Source organism: Gobio gobio, assembly GCF_949357685.1.
Source record: "Gobio gobio genome assembly, chromosome: 14".
Taxonomy (NCBI): Eukaryota; Metazoa; Chordata; class Actinopteri; order Cypriniformes; family Gobionidae; genus Gobio; species Gobio gobio.
Window position 1 is genome coordinate 53,126,846 of NC_137107.1, and position 23,122 is coordinate 53,149,967.

General features: G+C 40.4%; 1 protein-coding gene across 1 annotated transcript in view; it reads right to left on the reverse strand.

Annotated features, from left to right (window-relative positions):
* Nucleotides 1–1,038, reverse strand: part of rad23b (RAD23 homolog B, nucleotide excision repair protein) — a 43,629-nt gene extending 42,591 nt beyond the window's left edge. The window contains 1 exon segment of the mRNA XM_079835969.1: nucleotides 806–1,038. Coding sequence (XP_079692095.1) covers nucleotides 806–871 — 66 coding nt within the window. The 5' untranslated portion in view covers nucleotides 872–1,038.
* Nucleotides 1,039–23,122: the final 22,084 nt, after the last annotated feature.

Below are 23,122 nucleotides of genomic sequence, written 5' to 3' on the forward strand. Positions count from 1 at the left end.
ATTATAACCGTGTTTGACTGAAAGAAGAAACCCATATACACTTAAAAAGACCTGAGGGCGACTACAACATAGGGTCATTTTCTGAGGTGAACTGTCCCTTTAACTGGACATCAGGGACCTGGAGACAAAAGACTAGCATTAGATTGAGATCACACCACAGTCACGTGACCGAGAAAACGGACAGAAATACAATCTGTAGTTGGAATGACCTTTCATCAATGGCCAAACTATGGGAAAGTCCCATCTAAACCAATAAAGCAATGACAAACCTATACGAAATCTGTCATTTCTATATCTTTGAACCACATAAACCATATCAACGACACATTTGATAGTTGTGTGTGTTTAAATTAACCTCTCACACACACACAAACACACGTTAAACCATTTCTAACACCACAGCATGACTTGCTAAAACACCCAAATTGCCCTTTAACTGTGCTCTTGGTGCCTCTATACGCTCACATCGGCGTTTAAATGTCAATTGCAGAGCTTTTGGAGCGATTGCAGTACTTTTATGACTTATTTCGACAACTTTAATGATGTTTCGGCTTAAAGTAAAACTCACTTTATGAGCAGCTAACGTGCTAATGCTAAAACGGCTCGCAGAACTATGTGCACAGCGACAGCGCGCGAACACAAACGCGTCTGGTGTGATCGCGTAAAGCGCAATCGTGTTATTCTGGTGTGTTTGAGAGGCGTAATGGAGTGTTTTAGTGTGTTTTAGTGACATTGCTGACAGAATTCCGTTAGCTGTTAGCCGCTAGCAGCGCGCGCGCTCTTCTCTCACGCGCTCGTCTCTCACCGTCTCCTCCGCGTCGATGTCGATTTTAAACGTCTGCTGCTGGAGGGTTTTCAGCGTGATCTGCATTTTCACGTTCTTCCGTGTCGCCGGTGTGGAGACTGATCGAGGGCTGGATCGCTGGCTGTGTTTTTTTCGCCGTGGCTCATCACAGCCTGTCCGCCGCCATTACGCGCATAAACACTCACCGGCCCGCCCCCCGTCACGCCACACGGCGCATGCGCAGCGGCTGCGTCACTGCAAACAGGACTGATGGGAAATTGAGTTTTTTGTATGTTTTTCTATGAATACGGCGAAAAAAACATAATTTTCTTATGTTGTAAGAAACGCTATGAGGATCTCAATTCGGGTGAAAGCATTGAAATACAACGGGTTATTTTAAAATAAATCTTAGGGTTATTTTGACTTTAACCTTCTTAGCTCTGGGGATTTCCGCCTGGATTTGGCCTACCCAAATTGCGAGATATGAAGTCGGAATTATGAGATATTGTCAGAATTGCAAGATATGAATCAGAATTGCGAGATATGAAGTCGTAATTGCGAGATATGAAGTTGTAATTATGAGATATAGTCAGAATTGCGAGATATGAAGTCAGAATTGCGAGATATGAAGTCGTAATTGCGAGATATGAAGTTGTAATTATGAGATATAGTCAGAATTGCGAGATATGAAGTCAGAATTGCGAGATATGAAGTCGTAATTGCGAGATATAAAGTCGTAATTATGAGATATAGTCAGAATTGCAAGATATGAAGTCAGAATTGTGAGATATGAAGTCGTAATTGCGAGATATGAAGTTGTAATTATGAGATATAGTCAGAATTGCGAGATATGAAGTCAGAATTGCGAGATATGAAGTCGGAATTATGAGATATAGTCAGAATTGCACGATATGAAGTCGGAATTGCAAGATATAAAGTCGGAATTATGAGATATTGTCAGAATTGCAAGATATGAATCAGAATTGCGAGATATGAAGTCGTAATTGTGAGATATGAAGTTGTAATTATGAGATATAGTCAGAATTGCGAGATATGAAGTCAGAATTGCGAGATATGAAGTCGTAATTGCGAGATATAAAGTCGTAATTATGAGATATAGTCAGAATTGCAAGATATGAAGTCAGAATTGCGAGATATGAAGTCGTAATTGCGAGATATAGTCAGAATTGCAAGATATGAAGTCAGAATTGCGAGATATGAAGTCGTAATTGCGAGATATGAAGTTGTAATTATGAGATATAGTCAGAATTGCGAGATATGAAGTCAGAATTGCGAGATATGAAGTCGTAATTGCGAGATATGAAGTTGTAATTATGAGATATAGTCAGAATTGCGAGATATGAAGTCAGAATTGCGAGATATAAAGTCAGAATTACGAGATATAAAGTCGTAATTGCGAGATATAAAGTCGTAATTATGAGATATAGTCAGAATTGCAAGATATGAAGTCAGAATTGCGAGATATAAAGTCAGAATTGCGAGATATGAAGTCGTAATTGCGAAATATAAAGTCGTAATTATGAGATATAGTCAGAATTGCAAGATATGAAGTCAGAATTGCGAGATATGAAGTCGTAATTATGAGATATAGTCAGAATTGCAAGATATGAAGTCAGAATTGCGAGATATGAAGTCGTAATTGCGAGATATGAAGTTGTAATTATGAGATATAGTCAGAATTGCGAGATATGAAGTCAGAATTGCGAGATATGAAGTCGTAATTGCGAGATATGAAGTTGTAATTATGAGATATAGTCAGAATTGCGAGATATGAAGTCAGAATTGCGAGATATAAAGTCAGAATTACGAGATATAAAGTCGTAATTGCGAGATATAAAGTCGTAATTATGAGATATAGTCAGAATTGCAAGATATGAAGTCAGAATTGCGAGATATAAAGTCAGAATTGCGAGATATGAAGTCGTAATTGCGAAATATAAAGTCGTAATTATGAGATATAGTCAGAATTGCAAGATATGAAGTCAGAATTGCGAGATATGAAGTTGTAATTGCGAGATATGAAGTCAGAATTGCGAAATATAAAGTCGTAATTATGAGATATAGTCAGAATTGCAAGATATGAAGTCAGAATTGCGAGATATGAAGTCGTAATTGCGAGATATGAAGTTGTAATTATGAGATATAGTCAGAATTGCGAGATATGAAGTCGTAATTGCGAGATATAAAGTCGTAATTATGAGATATAGTCAGAATTGCAAGATATGAAGTCAGAATTGCGAGATATGAAGTCGGAATTGCAAGATATAAAGTCGGAATTATGAGATATAGTTAGAATTACGAGATATAAAGTCAGAATTGTGTGATATAAAGTCAGAATTACGAGATATGAAATCGAAATTGAGAGATATAAATTCAGAATTGCGAGATACAAAGTCAGAATTGCAAGATATGAAGTCGTAATTACGAGATATAAAGTCAGAATTGCGTGATATAAAGTCAGAATTACGAGATATAAAGTCAGAATTGTGTGATAGTCAGAATTACGAGATATGAACTCGTAATTGCGAGATATAAAGTCAAAATTGCGAGACATGAAGTTGGAATTACGAGATATAAAGTCAGAATTGTGTGATATAAAGTCAGAATTACGAGATATAATTCTGAATTGTGTGATATAAAGTCAGAATTACGAGAAATTAAGTAGGAATTACAAGATATAAAGTCAGAATTACGCGATATGAAGTCGGAATTACAAGATATAAAGTCAGAATTGCGAGATATAAAGTCAGAATTGCGAGATATGAAGTAGTAATTGCGAGATATAAGGTCAGAATTGCGAGATATGAAGTCGGAATTGCGAGATATATAGTCAGAATTATGAGATATGAAGTTGGAATTACAAGATATAAAGTCAGAATTGCGAGATATGAAGTCAGAATCACGCGATATTCTGGAGATACTGTGGAGATTTCCGCCTGGATTTGGCCTACCCAAAATGAAAAGCTTCCCATATCCACATACAGTGGTGTATTTATAAGTGTATAACTCCGGCTCCGTGAGCTCTAGCACCCTGCAGACAGTTTGGGCTGTTTCCACCAGATGGCAGCAAATGCTGGACAAAATAATTTTGTCTGTATCATGTTGTGTGCAATTCAACTGGATCTGAAGGGAGGAATATTACCTTTTTTATGTTATTGTGTAAGCTGACATATGCTGGAAACAGCCCAAACTGTCTGCAGGGTGCTAGAACACACATGCAGGGACTGAGTTACACACTTTCAAAAACCAAAAAATCAAAAAGCGCCTTTTTTCGGAGGGGGGTTATTACAGCTTAGACAACATATCCTCACATGTTTATCACTTTTAGCAGTGGTTTATGAAACTTCAAAGGGTTTCCTGTAAAATAACACCAGTATTGCGTATTTAGAGACAGTGTGTGTGTGTGTGTGTGTGTGTGTGTGTGTGTGTGTGTGTGTGTGTGTGTGTGTGTGTGTGTGTGTGTGTGTGTGTGTGTGTGTGTGTGTGTGTGTGTGTGTGTGTGTGTGTGTGTGTGTGTGTGTGTGTGTGTGTGTGTGTGTGTGTGTGTGTGTGTGTGTGTGTGTGTGTGTGTGTGCGTGTGTGTGTGTGGGAAGCTTTTCAATTTGCGTCGGCCAAATCCAGGCGGAAATGTTCCCAGAGTAATTTAGTGTAAATAAGTGACTTTGCAAATGCAAAAGTGACAGAAAGTAGACATTCTGAACTTTAACCCTCTGGTCCACCCCAGTAAAACCAATGCAATTTATTTTTCTTCAATAATATTTTTTCTTTTTAATTTTGTATTTTGAGATGGTATTTTTTTAATATTTATGCAATAATTATAGTCTATTTTTGCCATTGGAAATTATAAAAAAAAAAATTTGTTGTTTTTTTTTCTTTCTTTTTTTCTTGCAGTATTTCAGGTTAAAATCGAGACCAGGCCTTCAAAATAAAAAATTTTGAAGGCAGATTAGCGCCTCTTTTGGAATTATTTCAGAAATCCTGCAGCCATGTGTGTAACCACTAGAGGTCTCTATGGAGAGGCTTGAGGATTCACTAGTTCTCTTTTCAACACATTTAATTATTTTTTTTTGTTGATGGATTTGAATATATATTTAAAAAATCTCAAAGACTATTTATTATAAAGTTTTATATATTTTTTTGTTAGAAATATAGATTTTTTTCTGTGAATTTGTGTTTTTGCAGATTTCCCATTCATTTCCTATGGTGGTCATTTTTGACTGAAGAGCACAAGTGGGAGTATTTTTTTTTACGACCAATTAGCATGCTCGAATCATGACCCCAATTTTTTTTGTGTGTTTACAGTCCTAATGCTAGAAAGTTTCATATCATTCTGATGAAGCTGTGATTTTAAAAAATTCCAAATGTGGTTCATAGGTTCAGTTTTTCATAGGAGTGTGTGTGTGTGTATAAGTGTGTGTGTGTGTGTGTGTGTGTGTGTGTGTGTGTGTGTGTGTGTGTGTGTGTGTGTGTGTGTGTGTGTGTGTGTGTGTGTGTGTGTGTGTGTGTGTGTGTGTGTGTGTGTGTGTGTGTGTGTGTGTGTGTGTGTGTGTCAATATCACACTCTTGATGTTTTAGAGTGTCACCCCTTCACTGCTGTGTACTTTATTTCAGCATTGTTGCCGATTTGTAGATTGTAAACACAAATATTCCGAGAATTTTTGTGTTTTTGCCGATTTCCCATTCATCTCCTATGGTCGGTCATTTATGACCGAAGACAATGAACGCTACTTTTTCTTTACGACCAATTACAATGCTCAAATCATGACCCCAATTTTGTGTGTGTGTTTACATCCCTAATGCTAGAAAAGTCACCAAGTTTCATATCATTCCGATGAAGCTGTGATTTTTTAAATTTCAAAACAGAAAATTTTCCGGTCAGAAAAGAGCACCAGAGGTTAAGAGGTTAAGGACCAGTCTAACGTCAACTAGAAATAAAAACATGATGATCAGGTGTAGTCGCCCTCCGGGGTAAATATATAGTCACGGATTGGCATCATCAGTCAATGTTTATCTAGTTTTCAAAGGCTTCCATTGCCGCACCTCCTCGGGCAAATGGAAAGAGTGGAAACGCAACAGATGCACAAACAATAGGGGCCGCCGCCTGCAGACGGGCCCTCAAACACACGTCATCGTGTGACTCAACCTGAGACTGCAGCTGCCAACACACACACTGGGAATCGGGCAGGAGAACTAATCATCCAGGTGGATGCTGCACATTGGTGGTGGTTGAGGAGATTCCCCCCTTCTATGTAAAGCGCTTTGAGTACCTTGAAAAGCGCTATAAAAATGTAATGAATTATTATTATTATTACCACAGTCAATAATCATGTCATTTCAGACGATGCACAGTTCCAGCTAACCTGGTTGAAGATTGTGTTTGCTATCGTTCCCATTAAGTTGTGAATGTTTGTGATCCAGTTCTTGGTTATGCAAACGTTCCGGGAACACTCCATTGGGCAAACATTTTCTCCAAGGGGAAATTGATTTTTAACGATAACTTATAAACCGTTAAAGCTGCACTGTGTAACTTTTTTAGTTTATTCTTAGCTAAAAACACTTAGTTCTTTCAAAAATATATGTGCTCATTAATGTATATTTACTTCTTTCAAGTAATAAAGTATTCTGGTAAGTTTATAATATGCCATTGTAAACACATACGGGTGAGGGTTTCAATGCCGGTCGCCATGTTGCCCCTCCATCTTGAAAGTACATTAGCCAAAGAGGGACATTCCCGTAAATTCAAGCTTGGCCTTTGGCATTTTAACACTCGATGGCTCCGTGTCCAATGTGGACGAGGTCGAACTGGAAGCCATGTTAATCTTGGACTAAATCGGCCACCGTAGGAGTTAAAACGAAATCGGAATTGAGAGGAACAGAAACTAAAATTCTCTGGATGGTCATATACATTTTCACCACTAGATGGGGGAAAATATCACACAGTGTAGCTTTAAAGATTGTGAGCTCTGAGGTTGTTAATCCATGGTCTATTGAAACTTTTATCCAGCATTACTTAGTTTTAAAATAATAGTGTTTAACAGCAGAATGTATGCTGAAAAACTACATTACCCATGATGCTGTAGAAATATATAAATGTTTTGTGACTCCAAACTCACTCATCCATGTCTTTATGGAGCGACGCTTTGAGCACTGGTCATGCTGGGACAGGAAGGGGCCGTCCCCAAACTGTTCCCACAAAGTTGGGAGCATGAAATTGTCCAAAATGTCTTGGGAGTTCCTTTCACTGGAACTAACCCCTGAAAAACAACCCCACCCCATAACCCCCCCTCCACCAAACTTTACACTTGGCACAATGCAGTCAGGCGAGTCCCGTTCCCCTGGCAACCGCCAAACCCAGACTCGTCCATGGGATTGTCAGACAGAGAAGCGTGATTGGTCACTCAGAGAACACGTCTCCACTGCTCTAGAGTCCGGTGGCGGCGCGCTTTACCCCACTGCATCCCATGCTTTGGTGCTGTAAGGCTTGGAAGAGCTGCTCGGCCATGGAAACCCATTCCATGAAGCTCTACACACTGTTCTAGAGCTCTGTGACCCTCAGCATGCGCTGACCCCGCTCTGTGACCCTCAGCATGCGCTGACCCCGCTCTGTGACCCTCAGCATGCGCTGACCCCGCTCTGTGACCCTCAGCATGCGCTGACCCCGCTCTGTGACCCTCAGCATGCGCTGACCCCGCTCTGTGACCCTCAGCATGAGCTGACCCCGCTCTGTGGCCCTCAGCATGCGCTGACCCCGCTCTGTGACCCTCAGCATGAGCTGACCCCGCTCTGTGACCCTCAGCATGAGCTGACCCCGCTCTGTGGCCCTCAGCATGCGCTGACCCCGCTCTGTGACCCTCAGCATGAGCTGACCCCGCTCTGTGGCCCTCAGCATGCGCTGACCCCGCTCTGTGTCCCTCAGCATGCGCTGACCCCGCTCTGTGACCCTCAGCATGTGCTGACCCCGCTCTGTGACCCTCAGCATGGTGACCCCGCTCTGTGACCCTCAGCATGCTGACCCCGCTCTGTGACCCTCAGCATGCGCTGACCCCGCTCTGTGACCCTCAGCATGCGCTGACCCCGCTCTGTGACCCTCAGCATGAGCTGACCCCGCTCTGTGACCCTCAGCATGCGCTGACCCCGCTCTGTGACCCTCAGCATGCGCTGACCCCGCTCTGTGACCCTCAGCATGCGCTGACCCCGCTCTGTGACCCTCAGCATGCGCTGACCCCGCTCTGTGGCCCTCAGCATGCGCTGACCCCGCTCTGTGACCCTCAGCATGCGCTGACCCCGCTCTGTGACCCTCAGCATGCGCTGACCCCGCTCTGTGACCCTCAGCATGCGCTGACCCCGCTCTGTGGCCCTCAGCATGAGCTGACCCCGCTCTGTGACCCTCAGCATGAGCTGACCCCGCTCTGTGACCCTCAGCATGCGCTGACCCCGCTCTGTGACCCTCAGCATGCGCTGACCCCGCTCTGTGACCCTCAGCATGAGCTGACCCCGCTCTGTGACCCTCAGCATGAGCTGACCCCGCTCTGAGACCCTCAGCATGCGCTGACCCCGCTCTGTGACCCTCAGCATGCGCTGACCCCGCTCTGTGACCCTCAGCATGCGCTGACCCCGCTCTGTGACCCTCAGCATGAGCTGACCCCGCTCTGAGACCCTCAGCATGCGCTGACCCCGCTCTGTGACCCTCAGCATGCGCTGACCCCGCTCTGTGACCCTCAGCATGAGCTGACCCCGCTCTGTGACCCTCAGCATGCGCTGACCCCGCTCTGTGGCCCTCAGCATGAGCTGACCCCGCTCTGTGACCCTCAGCATGAGCTGACCCCGCTCTGTGACCCTCAGCATGAGCTGACCCCGCTCTGTGACCCTCAGCATGCGCTGACCCCGCTCTGTGACCCTCAGCATGCGCTGACCCCGCTCTGTGACCCTCAGGATGAGCTGACCCCGCTCTGTGACCCTCAGCATGAGCTGACCCCGCTCTGTGACCCTCAGCATGAGCTGACCCCGCTCTGTGGCCCTCAGCATGCGCTGACCCCGCTCTGTGACCCTCAGCATGAGCTGACCCCGCTCTGTGGCCCTCAGCATGCGCTGACCCCGCTCTGTGACCCTCAGCATGCGCTGACCCCGCTCTGTGACCCTCAGCATGCGCTGACCCCGCTCTGTGACCCTCAGCATGCGCTGACCCCGCTCTGTGACCCTCAGGATGAGCTGACCCCGCTCTGTGACCCTCAGCATGAGCTGACCCCGCTCTGTGACCCTCAGCATGAGCTGACCCCGCTCTGTGGCCCTCAGCATGCGCTGACCCCGCTCTGTGACCCTCAGCATGAGCTGACCCCGCTCTGTGGCCCTCAGCATGCGCTGACCCCGCTCTGTGACCCTCAGCATGAGCTGACCCCGCTCTGTGACCCTCAGCATGAGCTGACCCCGCTCTGTGGCCCTCAGCATGCGCTGACCCCGCTCTGTGACCCTCAGCATGCGCTGACCCCGCTCTGTGACCCTCAGCATGCGCTGACCCCGCTCTGTGACCCTTAGTATGCGCTGACCCCGCTCTGTGACCCTCAGCATGCGCTGACCCCGCTCTGTGACCCTCAGCATGCGCTGACCCCGCTCTGTGACCCTCAGCATGAGCTGACCCCGCTCTGTGGCCCTCAGCATGAGCTGACCCCGCTCTGTGACCCTCAGCATGTGCTGACCCCGCTCTGTGACCCTCAGCATGAGCTGACCCCGCTCTGTGACCCTCAGCATGTGCTGACCCCGCTCTGTGACCCTCAGCATGCGCTGACCCCGCTCTGTGACCCTCAGCATGCGCTGACCCCGCTCTGTGACCCTCAGCATGCGCTGACCCCGCTCTTTGTGGCTGAGTTGCTGTTATTCCCTATGGCTTCCACTGTGTTATAATCCCACTAACAGTTGAGCTGGAATATTTAGTCGTGAGGAAATGTTTTTTGCCCAGGTCTCCACCGATCATTAATGTCACTGGAATAATATTTGTTCATAACTTTGAGAGACCCGAGAACGTTCCCGGTTTGCTGGGATGTCGCATAATTGTAGTTTAGTCGCATTGTGTAAACGCTCATCCCGCTTTTAGCAGAGATTAGACTGATAATAAATGCACAGGATGCAGAGTTTGCAGAAACTCCACAGTCTGAGAACAATGAATTATACAACAGGAGATTTGTCACACGTTTTAATAAAATATGAGAGGTTTGGCCCTTGAGGACGTGACCCGGGCCGGGTCTGAACCTTCAGAACTTTCCCAGGAAAAACGTCACATTAAAATCTATCTTTCATAGACAACCTAGGAAGTGTGGGAAGGTCTCAATTGTTCACAGATTGGTTAAAAAAAAACGCAATTAATACATGAAATTGACATACAGCTCCTTTATATAACCTTTAATGAACATTCTTATAACATTATTAACACGGGCGATTCTAGAGGCTTCACTTTAGGGGTCCAATTCTCACTATTAACTAGTAGCTTATTAGTATGCATATTAGGATATTGGCTGTTTATGACTTATAAAGCACATACAGTGTAGGCCGGTTTATAATCTCTGAGATCCCGAATGTGAGGTTAAAGGTTTCGGGGCATTTCGATTTCTGTGATCTACATTTGTCCAGATGTTCTGAACGCCAACACATGAGAAAACAGCTGCTTGAACATCATGTCAGTGCAGATATGACTGATTACGCTTTTCTATTTTCATCAGTGAACACAGTAAACATATGTTTAACTGATATTTATTATTTTATTCATAATTTTCGTAGACATGTTAAGGCTTACAGGAAAGCTGGGTGACTAAATGTATTAAATTAATTCACAATATGCACACATTCATTACTAATCTTATGCCTAATACAGACTGAACAAAGCTGAGCTTTTTATTTACACTGCAAAAAATGCTTTTCTTACTTAGTATTTTTGTCTTGTTTTCAGTCCAAATATCTAAAAAATCTTACATTAGGAAGCTTTTACGAGACGAGCAAACGTTTTTGTCTTGTTTTGGGGGAAAATAACTCAAAATTAAGGGAGTTTTTGCTTAAAATAAGCACAATAATCTGCCAATGGGGTAAGAAAAATAATCTTGTTTTCTGTTTGAATTAAGATTATTTTTCTCACCCCATTGGCAGATTATTCTGCTTATTTTGAGTTATTTTCCCCCAAAACAAGACAAAAACTTTTGCCTATCTAGTAAATGCTTCTTAATGTAAGATTTTTTAGATATTTGGACTGAAAACAAGACAAAAATACTAAGTAAGAAAAGCATTTTTTTGCAGTGTACTGAATGCTACAAATGGAATTATATAAATGTACAATATGAGCACATTCATTACTATTAATCTTACGCCTAATCTGAAGAAAAAGGCTTTGTTAACATCTATTGTTTGTTAATTATATTATAAATGGCATTACACAGGCCTATTTCAATTCAAAATGTCGAAATTAGACAAGTTTATTAATTTGGCTGAATATTTTTGTCATTTGTTTAACATTTCTGATGTACAGAAGCAGCTCAAATATGAAATGTTTAGCTACATATCTCGCACTTGACGTCGAGTCGCTGCTAAAGTTCGCTAAAATGTGTTGACATTGACGAGCGTTGTTGAAACGTTCTTAGAACAACATAACGTTGAGAGAAAACATTCTGAGAAGAACCCTATCATGATGTTATTTGTATAGCTCTGAACAAACGCTCTATAGAGTGCAAATTCCAGAAGAAAAAACGATTGTTTTCTTCAAGGGGAAATTGATTTTAACGATAAATGACAATGTGAGCTACCAGGTTGTTAATCCATGATATTTGCTTCTATTGAAGCTGTTAGCCAGCATTATTTCAACTTAGTTTTAAAATAATTAACAGCAGACTTTATGGTGAAAAAACTACATTACCCATGATGCTGTACAGACAATTCCACCAATCAGAGATTTGCTGGCTGTTAGCTCCGCCCACTCTGTAAAAAATTATAGGATCAATAAGTTATGACAACATATGTTTTAAAGTTAATTTAACTCAAAATCAAAATAAGTTGAGCAATTTCAACTTTTTCATTTAAGTTATACAAGATTCAACTCAAAATTGTAAGTCAGTTGAATGTAAATTGTAATATAGAGAGTTGAAATGAACTTGTACACTGTAAATAATATATTGTTGGTTTAACTTAAAAAAAATAAGTACAAATTTTTGTTCATTGAAATTAAAAATTTGAGTTAATACAATGAAGGAAATTGATTTAATAAATAGAATCTCCAAGTATTATTGGATCTGAACCACATTAATAAATAAAAAAAATGTTGTGATAAATCATGAAAATATTTCACTGCATTATTACACACAATAAAACACACAATTACGCAATATGCTTACAAAATGTTTGAATAATATTTGAATAAAGGGTGATGTCGATTCTCAAATGTTCATTGTATTAACTTAAATTTTTAATTTCAATTAACTCAAAATTTTAAGGCAACCAGTTAACTTACTTTTTTTTGTTGTTGTGAAAATACATACAGAAATTGTACACAATACATATATTGAGACATAACACAAAAAACAACAGTGTAGACAAACACTTATATAGTGGGAGATGAAGGAGTGAAGGAAACAAGAAAAAAAAAAAAAACGTACTTTTTACATATTTTTTTTACAGTGACTGCTCAAAATACTAAGATATTTGAATATTCAATGCATGGACTCCACTAGAAGGTGTGCTGTGGTCTCTGGCACCAAGATGTTAGCAGCAGATCCTTTAAGTCCTGTAATTTGAGAGGTGGGGCCTTGTTTGTTCAGCTCATCCCACAGATGCTCGATTGGATTGAGATCTGGGGAATTTGGAGGCCGAGTCAACGCCTCAAACTCGTTGTTGTGCTCCTCAAACCATTCCATCCAGTTCTGATGCTCACTTTCCCCAGTGGCGAGTCGGAGGACTGCAGGTATTTGGAAATCTAAGCAGCATTGATAATAAAAATACACAGCGTTAAAGTTCAATTCTTTAGCATGCACAGGGGCGTCGCTAAGAGGGGGAAGGTTAGGACGATTCTAAGGGCCCACACACTTTTGGGGCCCCCAGAGATTGGTTTTATTATTAGTAACAGTACTAGTAGTAATGTAATAGAAATTATAAATGAATAATCTACCAAAGAGTTACAAATATAACAAAATTACATCTTATTTCCGGCAAAATTCTCCACTCATGAACCGCTCACGCTCATGGGTAAAACAACATTTGCTCAAATCTCAAATTTCTTTGTACTGTAGGCTACTGTACTTGTTGTAGGCATTAAAGGTATAAAAAGTTAAAGGTGTAAAGTTATTTTTATGTCTATCTATGTTGATTATGAACAGCATGAGAGAGAAAGGACTGCCAGGAGAGTGGGAATGAGTCAGACATTATCTGGACAACTTCATTAAGTTGTGTTTTGTAGAAAGCCTTTCTTTAAAGTAAATGTTGTATAAATTGTATCTAAATTTTAATTAATGTTGCATCAGCCAATCGGGGCATTCTGGGTTGAGCAAGCGGAGCTTATTGGTCAGTATTACTCAATTGCAGACAGAGATTTCGGATATCTAGGTTGGTGCGGTAGGGGCCCAACATTATATTCTTTCATAGGGCCCAAAATTGCCAGCGGCGGCCCTGATGCATATTTTGGTTCCACACGTGTAGATGATTTTGGCCAATCTTAAGGCTATACAATGGCCTGTAATGCAGAAATAACTCGACATCTCAGATCAAATGTGCGGTTTCTCCTGAAGATTATAAACGAGGCCCGCGAGTCTCTCTCTCCTCTTCATCAGTGCTTTTCTCTCTCTCCTCCTCTTCATCAGTGCTTCTCTCTCTCCTCCTCTTCATCAGTGCTTTTCTCTCTCTCCTCCTCTTCATCAGTGCTTCTCTCTCTCCTCCTCTTCATCAGTGCTTTTCTCTCTCCTCCTCTTCATCAGTGCTTTTCTCTCTCTCTCTCTCTCTCCTCTTCATCAGTGCTTCTCTCTCTCTCTCCTCCTCTTCATCAGTGCTTTTCTCTCTCTCTCTCTCTCTCCTCTTCATCAGTGCTTTTCTCTCTCTCTCCTCCTCTTCATCAGTGCTTCTCTCTCTCCTCCTCTTCATCAGTGCTTCTCTCTCTCCTCCTCTTCATCAGTGCTTTTCTCTCTCCTCCTCTTCATCAGTGCTTCTCTCTCTCCTCCTCTTCATCAGTGCTTCTCTCTCTCCTCCTCTTCATCAGTGCTTTTCTCTCTCTCTCTCTCTCTCTCCTCTTCATCAGTGCTTTTCTCTCTCTCTCCTCCTCTTCATCAGTGCTTCTCTCTCTCCTCCTCTTCATCAGTGCTTCTCTCTCTCCTCCTCTTCATCAGTGCTTTTCTCTCTCCTCCTCTTCATCAGTGCTTCTCTCTCTCCTCCTCTTCATCAGTGCTTCTCTCTCTCCTCCTCTTCATCAGTGCTTTTCTCTCTCTCTCTCCTCCTCTTCATCAGTGCTTCTCTCTCTCCTCCTCTTCATCAGTGCTTCTCTCTCTCTCCTCTTCATCAGTGCTTTTCTCTCTCTCTCCTCCTCTTCATCAGTGCTTCTCTCTCTCCTCCTCTTCATCAGTGCTTTTCTCTCTCTCTCTCCTCCTCTTCATCAGTGCTTCTCTCTCTCCTCCTCTTCATCAGTGCTTCTCTCTCTCCTCCTCTTCATCAGTGCTTCTCTCTCTCCTCCTCTTCATCAGTGCTTTTCTCTCTCCTCCTCTTCATCAGTGCTTCTCTCTCTCCTCCTCTTCATCAGTGCTTTTCTCTCTCTCTCCTTTGATGTGATTGTGATAAAGCTTTGTGCTCTGGCCACTGTTCTCTGATCTGCGTATTAGACTCATTGAGCTCTGATGCGTGAATGTATTCAGATTGAGACTGAGCTGATGAACTTGTCCTGCGTCTGTCTCTCCTCATCAGACGGTTAAAGGCAGAAGCTCTGAAGGTCTCCGGGGTCTGTCCTCTTCTGAAGCTCGGATCCGCTGAGCTTCATCTCTCGCAGAGATTCTGAAAAGATGATGTTATAGCTGTGAAATGAAAGCAGCTCTGGAAACACAATCTCTTCTGTTGGGTTTCAGACGCCACTTCTTTATCCTCAACTGCTCAGACGGACAGTTTGTGTACATTTCAAATATTTCATACGCAATGTGTCGATTTTCGGAAAGCTTTCCATTGATTTATGGTTTGTTAGGATCGGACAATATTTGAAAATCTGCAATCTGAGGGTGCAAAAACATCCAAATCTCTTTTAAAGTTGTCCAAATGAAGTCCTTAGCAATGCATATTACTACTAATAACACATTTATGATATATTTACATGCAACATGAGATTGTTTTGTGCTCCAGGGACACATATTATGATATTCAAACATTGAATTGTTGAAATTAGGAGAGCATTATAGGCTTTACACCATGATATACAACACCAATGCATCATATTTTGTAATTGGGCAGTGTTTATTCACTTAATGAATAACAGATTATTCAAATATGTGTCCCTGGACCACAAAACCAGTCATAAGGGTCAGTTTTATCATCTGAAAGATGAATAATTAAACTCCGTTGATTTATGGATTGTTATGATCGGACAATATTTGAAAATCTGGAATCTGAGGGTGCAAAAAAATCCAAAATATTAAGAAAATCTCCTTTAAAGTTGTCCAAATGAAGTCCTTAGCAATGCATATTAATACTAATAATACATTTTGATATATTTACATTAGGAAATTTACTAAATATCTTTATGGAACATGATGGGAAAACTGAGTAAAGGGACAATTAACACGTCACTGTGTCTCTGGATTCACACAACTGAAAATATGTTATTATTGGGTTATTATTATCATTATAATCAATGATATCATAATTTAAACGATGCATTTTACACCCTCACACAACTCTTAACAATAACGCAACACTCGTTAAAGGGCAGCTATTATGCAAAATTCACTTTCATAAGGTGTGTGTGTCCACAGTGTGTGTAAACAACCAGCCTATAATGGTAAAAATCACCCAATACTTGTGTTATAATCCCCATCAATCATTATCAATCTCTCATATTTCCCTCTCCTGCCTAAGAGAAGGGAAGCCCCGCCCATGCCTGTTGATGATTGGCCCTTTTTAGCATAGACACGCCCCTGAGCATGTGCGGCTGCTCCACAACTGCTGATTTCTCACATTAGTCTGAGTGAGATTGGCCTGTTTTGTTGTTGATGGAGTATCTGAAGTTTGTGTGAAGGCTCCGCCCTCTTCTGGAAGGGGGCGGGGCAGCAGCTAATTTGCATTTAAAGGGACACACACAAAAACGGTGTGTTTTTGCTCACACCCAAATAGAGGCAAATTTGACAAGTGATAATAAATGATCTGAGGGTGTTTTGAGCTGAAACTTCACACACACATTCTGGGAGATTTATATTACATCTTGAATGTGACGGTAGATACTAATATGGACTAGCGATGAGCGAAACACTTGTTACAGGATATATTTATTATTCTGAAGCATTTCAATATACTTTCATTGCTCAGCTCAATGTTATGAACAAATGTTCTTCCCATAACGTTAATAGAACCTAATCTGGTCTTTAATAATGTTCTCAGAACGTTCTGGCAAGGTTCTCTCAATGTTATGACAAACGTTCTTCCCGTAACGTTAATAGAACGTAATCTGGTCTTTAATAACGTTCTGGTAAGGTTCTCTCAACGTTATGAACAAACGTTCTTCCCGTAACGTAAATAGAGCGTAATCTGATCTTTAATGTTCTCAGAACGTTCTGGCAAAATTCTTTCAATGTTATAAACAAACGTTCTTCCTGTAACGTTAATAAAACGTAATCTGGTTTATAATAATGTTCTCAGAACATTCTGGCAAGGTTCTTTCAATGTTATAAACAAACGTTCTTCCAGTAACGTTAATAAAACGTAATCTGGTTTATAATACTGTTCTCAGAACGTTCTGGCAAGGTTCTCTCAACGTTATGAACAAACGTTCTTCCCGTAACGTTAATAGAACGTAATCTGGTCTTTAATAACATTCTCAGAACGTTAGCACAAAAACATTATTTAAACATCGTTCACGGCGTGTTTTTTCTGAAATGTTTCAGTCGGACACTTTTTAAATGTTACTTTTTGTTTTGGAACGTCCAGAGAACATTAAAATGTAACGTTCCAGTAATGTTTGAAGAACGATACAATGAAATGTTTCCTTAACGTTTAAAACATTCACAAATCTTGAACATTCAGAGAACATAACTTACATTCTAAGAACGTTTTTCTAATGTTCGCAATGTTTTTGTGAGCTGGAGGCTGGAACTATATCCACTAAAAGCTTCTATTGACGCCTTGAAGGTCAAAGCTTTATCAGGGACTTAGCTTCATGGATTTCAGCATCTGAATGCTTGTCATCCACTTCAGACTGATGGACTGGAGGGAAATGATGTTTCCATCCACAGCAGCTGCTGTCTTTGTCCTCCTCGACCCTGAAGAAACATTCAATCAAAACCGCCTCAACACACACACACACACACACACACTGGCCTGAGGTTCCCGGCGTTCTGGAGATGAAGTCTCATGTGGAAAGTGCCGGTCTCTGTGGGATTTATCAGGGTTTTCCTCTGACCTCATAACACTGGAACCGGAAAACTCTGAAGGGTCGCTGCTCATGGAATTGTTTTGTATTTCAACACTATTTTTTTAACTCATGACACTTTGTCCTTGAACACAAGCGTTTATATTTCTCCCCCCGGAGCTCGCAGATCACCGCTTCACCATCGTGAGACGCATTCTAATAACTCCTCAGGGGTTCCAGCATAAAGATGAATGCCAAATGTAGAAATGTGTTCCTCAAATATTTGAGTTTTGAGTAAATGCATTCTCTGTTCTGAGAGATTTCTGACTGAACTGTGGAAAAATGTTTTAAAGTCGAGGTTTAAATGCATGTGCCTCACATCTCAGACATGCAAATATAATCTATTCATGCTGGATTATGCTTTTGATAAAATAAATCAAGTAAAAAGGAGTCAAGACATGCATGAATCAGATGTTTATCAGAACTGCAGCCCCAGAAAACGTTTTTTAGAACGTTCTGGCAAGGTTCTCTCAACGTTATGAACAAACGTTCTTCCTGTAACGTTAATAGAACGTAATCTGGTCTTTAATAACGTTCTCAGAACGTTCTGGAAAAGTTCTCTCAACGTTATAAACAAACATTCTTCCTGTAACGTTAATAGAACGTAATCTGGTCTTTAACAACGTTCTGGCAAGGTTCTCTCAACGTTATAAACAAACATTCTTCCTGTAACGTTAATAGAACGTAATCTGGTCTTTAACAACGTTCTGGCAAGGTTCTCTCAACGTTATAAACAAACATTCTTCCTGTAACGTTAATAGAACGTAATCTGGTCTTTAACAACGTTCTGGCAAGGTTCTCTCAACGTTATAAACAAACATTCTTCCTGTAACGTTAATAGAACGTAATCTGGTCTTTAACAACGTTCTGGCAAGGTTCTCTCAACGTTATAAACAAACATTCTTCCTGTAACGTTAATAGAACGTAATCTGGTCTTTAATAATAAGCGCAAGGCACTGCAGCGGGTGGTGAAAACTGCCCAGCGCATCACAGGAACTCCACTGCCTGCCATCGAGCACATCCAGAGGAAACGCTGTCTGCATCGAGCTCCAGCATCCTCAAGGACTCCTCTCACCCAGCCCACAGACTGTTTTCTCTCCTGCCCTCCGGCAGGCGTTTCAGGATCCACCGGACCAGGACCAGCAGACTAAAGAACAGTTTTTTCCCCAGAGCTGTCTCTTTATTGAACTCAAACCCCCGTTGATCCACTCCCCTCATATACTGATAACTCTCCTACCTCACATCCGCCTTCACTTGTTATTTGCACTACCGACTGTTTATCACAGTAACAACTGTTTACTTATGCATCTTGCACTGCCATATCTTAACTGGATTATGCTCATTTGCACTGCCGACTGTATTTATAGTACCAATGTTTACATTTGCATTTTGCACTGTACTTCTAACTGTAATATGCAACCACTTTCCACTGCACTTTACACTTTTTTTTTTTTCCGGATAGCTCTGTCCATAATTTATTGCACTACCCTAATCCACTGCTATTCCTCATATTAGCCTAACATATTATTGTATACCTCTATCTGTAAAATTCTGTTTATAGTAATAGCCATCTGTATATTGTATTCATAGTACATATCCACCTGTAAATTCTGTTTATAGTAATAGCCATCTGTATATTTATTCACTGTACATATTCACCTGTAAATTCAGTTGTGTTTATAGTAATAACGTCTCTCTATTTATACATATTTATACATATTCAGTACATATCCATGTCCTGCACTTACGCATCCATTGTATATCCTGCACTTGCTGCTATTGCACTTCTGGTTAGACCTAAACTGCATTTCGTTGCCTTGTACTTGTGTAATGACAATAAAGTTGAATCTAATCTAATCTAATGTTCTCAAAACGTTCTGGCAAGGTTCTCTCAACGTTATAAACAAACATTCTTCCTGTAACGCTAATAGAACGTAATCTGGTATTTAATAATGTTCTCAGAACGTTCTGGCAAGGTTCTCTCAACGTTATAAACAAACATTCTTCCTGTAACGCTAATAGAACGTAATCTGGTATTTAATAATGTTCTCAGAACGTTCTGGCAAGGTTCTCTCAACGTTATAAACAAACATTCTTCCTGTAACGCTAATAGAACGTAATCTGGTCTTTAATAATGTTCTCAGAACGTTCTGGCAAGGTTCTCTCAACGTTATAAACAAACATTCTTCCTGTAACGCTAATAGAACGTAATCTGGTATTTAATAATGTTCTCAGAACGTTTTGGCAAGGTTCTCTCAACGTTATAAACAAACATTCTTCCTGTAACGCTAATAGAACGTAATCTGGTCTTTAATAATGTTCTCAGAACGTTCTGGCAAGGTTCTCTCAACGTTATAAACAAACATTCTTCCTGTAACGCTAATAGAACGTAATCTGGTATTTAATAATGTTCTCAGAACGTTCTGGCAAGGTTCTCTCAACGTTATAAACAAACATTCTTCCTGTAACGCTAATAGAACGTAATCTGGTCTTTAATAATGTTCTCAGAACGTTCTGGCAAGGTTCTCTCAACGTTATAAACAAACATTCTTCCTGTAACGCTAATAGAACGTAATCTGGTATTTAATAATGTTCTCAGAACGTTCTGGCAAGGTTCTCTCAACGTTATAAACAAACTTCCTTCCTGTAACGCTAATAGAACGTAATCTGGTCTTTAATAATGTTCTCAGAACGTTCTGGCAAGGTTCTCTCAACGTTATAAACAAACATTCTTCCTGTAACGCTAATAGAACGTAATCTGGTATTTAATAATGTTCTCAGAACGTTCTGGCAAGGTTCTCTCAACGTTATAAACAAACTTTCTTCCTGTAACGCTAATAGAACGTAATCTGGTATTTAATAATGTTCTCAGAACGTTCTGGCAAGGTTCTCTCAACGTTATAAACAAACATTCTTCCTGTAACGCTAATAGAACGTAATCTGGTCTTTAATAATGTTCTCAGAACGTTCTGGCAAGGTTCTCTCAACGTTATAAACAAACATTCTTCCTGTAACGCTAATAGAACGTAATCTGGTATTTAATAATGTTCTCAGAACGTTCTGGCAAGGTTCTCTCAACGTTATAAACAAACATTCTTCCTGTAACGCTAATAGAACGTAATCTGGTCTTTAATAATGTTCTCAAAACGTTCTGGCAAGGTTCTCTCAACGTTATAAACAAACATTCTTCCTGTAACGCTAATAGAACGTAAACTGGTCTTTAATAATGTTCTCAGAACGTTCTGGCAAGGTTCTCTCAACGTTATAAACAAACTTTCTTCCTGTAACGCTAATAGAACGTAATCTGGTATTTAATAATGTTCTCAGAACGTTCTGGCAAGGTTCTCTCAACGTTATAAACAAACATTCTTCCTGTAACGCTAATAGAACGTAATCTGGTATTTAATAATGTTCTCAGAACGTTCTGGCAAGGTTCTCTCAACGTTATAAACAAACATTCTTCCTGTAACGCTAATAGAACGTAATCTGGTCTTTAATAATGTTCTCAAAACGTTCTGGCAAGGTTCTCTCAACGTTATAAACAAACATTCTTCCTGTAACGCTAATAGAACGTAATCTGGTTTTTAATAACATTCTCAGAACGTTCTGGCAAGGTTATCTCAACGTTATGAACAAACGTTCTTCCTGTAACATTAATAGAACGTAATCTGGTCTTTAATAATGTTCTCAGAATGTTCTGGTAAGGTTCTCTCAACGTTATGAACAAACGTTCTTCCCGTAACGTTAATAGAACGTAATCTGGTCTTTAATAATGTTCTCAGAACGTTCTGGAAAGGTTCTCTCAACGTTATGAACAAACGTTCTTCCCTTAACATTAATAGAACGTAATCTGGTCTTTAATAATGTTCTCAGAACGTTCTGGTAAGGTTCTCTCAACGTTATGGACAAACGTTCTTCCCGTAACGTTAATAGAACGTAATCTGGTCTTTATTGTTCTCAGAACGTTCTGGAAAGGTTCTCTCAACGTTATGGACAAACGTTCTTCCCGTAACGTTAATAGAACGTAATCTGGTCTTTATTGTTCTCAGAACGTTCTGCCAAGGTTCTCTCAACGTTATGGACAAACGTTCTTCCCGTAACGTTAATAGAACGTAATCTGGTCTTTATTGTTCTCAGAACGTTCTGGAAAGGTTATCTCAACATTATGAACGAACGTTCTTCCCATAACGTTAATAGAACGTAATCTGGTCTTTATTGTTCTCAGAACGTTCTGGAAAGGTTCTCTCAACGTTATGAACAAACGTTCTTCCTGTAACGTTAATAGAACGTAATTTGGTATTTAATAATGTTCTCAGAACGTTCTGGCAAGGTTCTCTCAACGTTATAAACAAACATTCTTCCCGTAACGCTAATAGAACGTAATCTGGTCTTTAACAACGTTCTGGCAAGGTTCTCTCAACGTTATAAACAAACATTCTTCCTTTAATGTTAATAGAACGTAATCTGGTATTTAATAATGTTCTCAGAACGTTCTGGCAAGGTTCTCTCAACGTTATAAACAAACATTCTTCCCGTAACGCTAATAGAACGTAATCTGGTCTTTAACAACGTTCTGGCAAGGTTCTCTCAAGGTTATGAACAAACGTTTTTCCCGTAACGTAAATAGAACGTAATCTGGTATTTAATAATGTTCTCAGAACGTTCTGGCAAGGTTCTCTCAACGTTATGAACAAACATTCTTCCTGTAACGTTAATAGAACGTAATCTGGTATTTAATAATGTTCTCAGAACGTTCTGGCAAGGTTCTCTCAACGTTATAAACAAATATTCTTCCCGTAAAGTTAATAGAACGTATACAATGGAATGTTTCCTTAACATTCCTTAACATGATTAAGGAAAAAAAAAACAAAAAAAAAACATTCAAATGTAAAACATTTCCTTTCACCTTTTTCAATCAAAATGTTCAAAAACCAAGGGCATTTCTTCAAAATTTCATGAATTGTAATCATAAATATATGTTTTATGATTTTCTTATCACAACAACAAAATGGCTGCCCTGTGTCGGTTACACTTTGATTTAATGAACAAAATGATTTCATTTAATAATTGTAATAAAACATTTGGTAAAACTTTACATTAAGCCATATATATTTTTACAGCAGTCGTTCTTCACAGCGCTGATTGTGAATTCTTAACCACAAAGAAATGACTTGGACTCATAAACAGAACGCTTTTAGGTTATCTGATAACTTTATTACCAAGTTAAAAAAAGACAATGAATTACAATATTTACAGAATATAGAGAAATCAAAGGAATAAAACTGTAAACAACCAGTCTAGTCGACATCACAACCCACCATCAGAAATCATCAGGAGTTTCACAGAAAGGCCGAACGCAGGAGATCTAAGCTCAACTATGGCGAACCTTCGACAGGAAGAGAGAATTAAAGGGAAACCAGAAAAACTCAAGCGTATATATACAGATATCCAGTGTGTCACAATAGAGTGCTGAAAGCTTATTTCTGATGGGTCTCTACACGGGCGTCTTTTAGAAAGGCTGGGCTACTCCTTATGAAGGGCTGTAAGGGTACAAAAGGGGGTTTTAGTATTTTTTTCTTCTTAACCAGAACATTTACAACAGCTTTGAACAGCTAAAAAACGAAAATCTATCGAGTCGTATTTTTCTCGCTTTCTATTCTTCTCTCTTTTTTTGTTTTAAGTTAAACATCAGAACAACACTT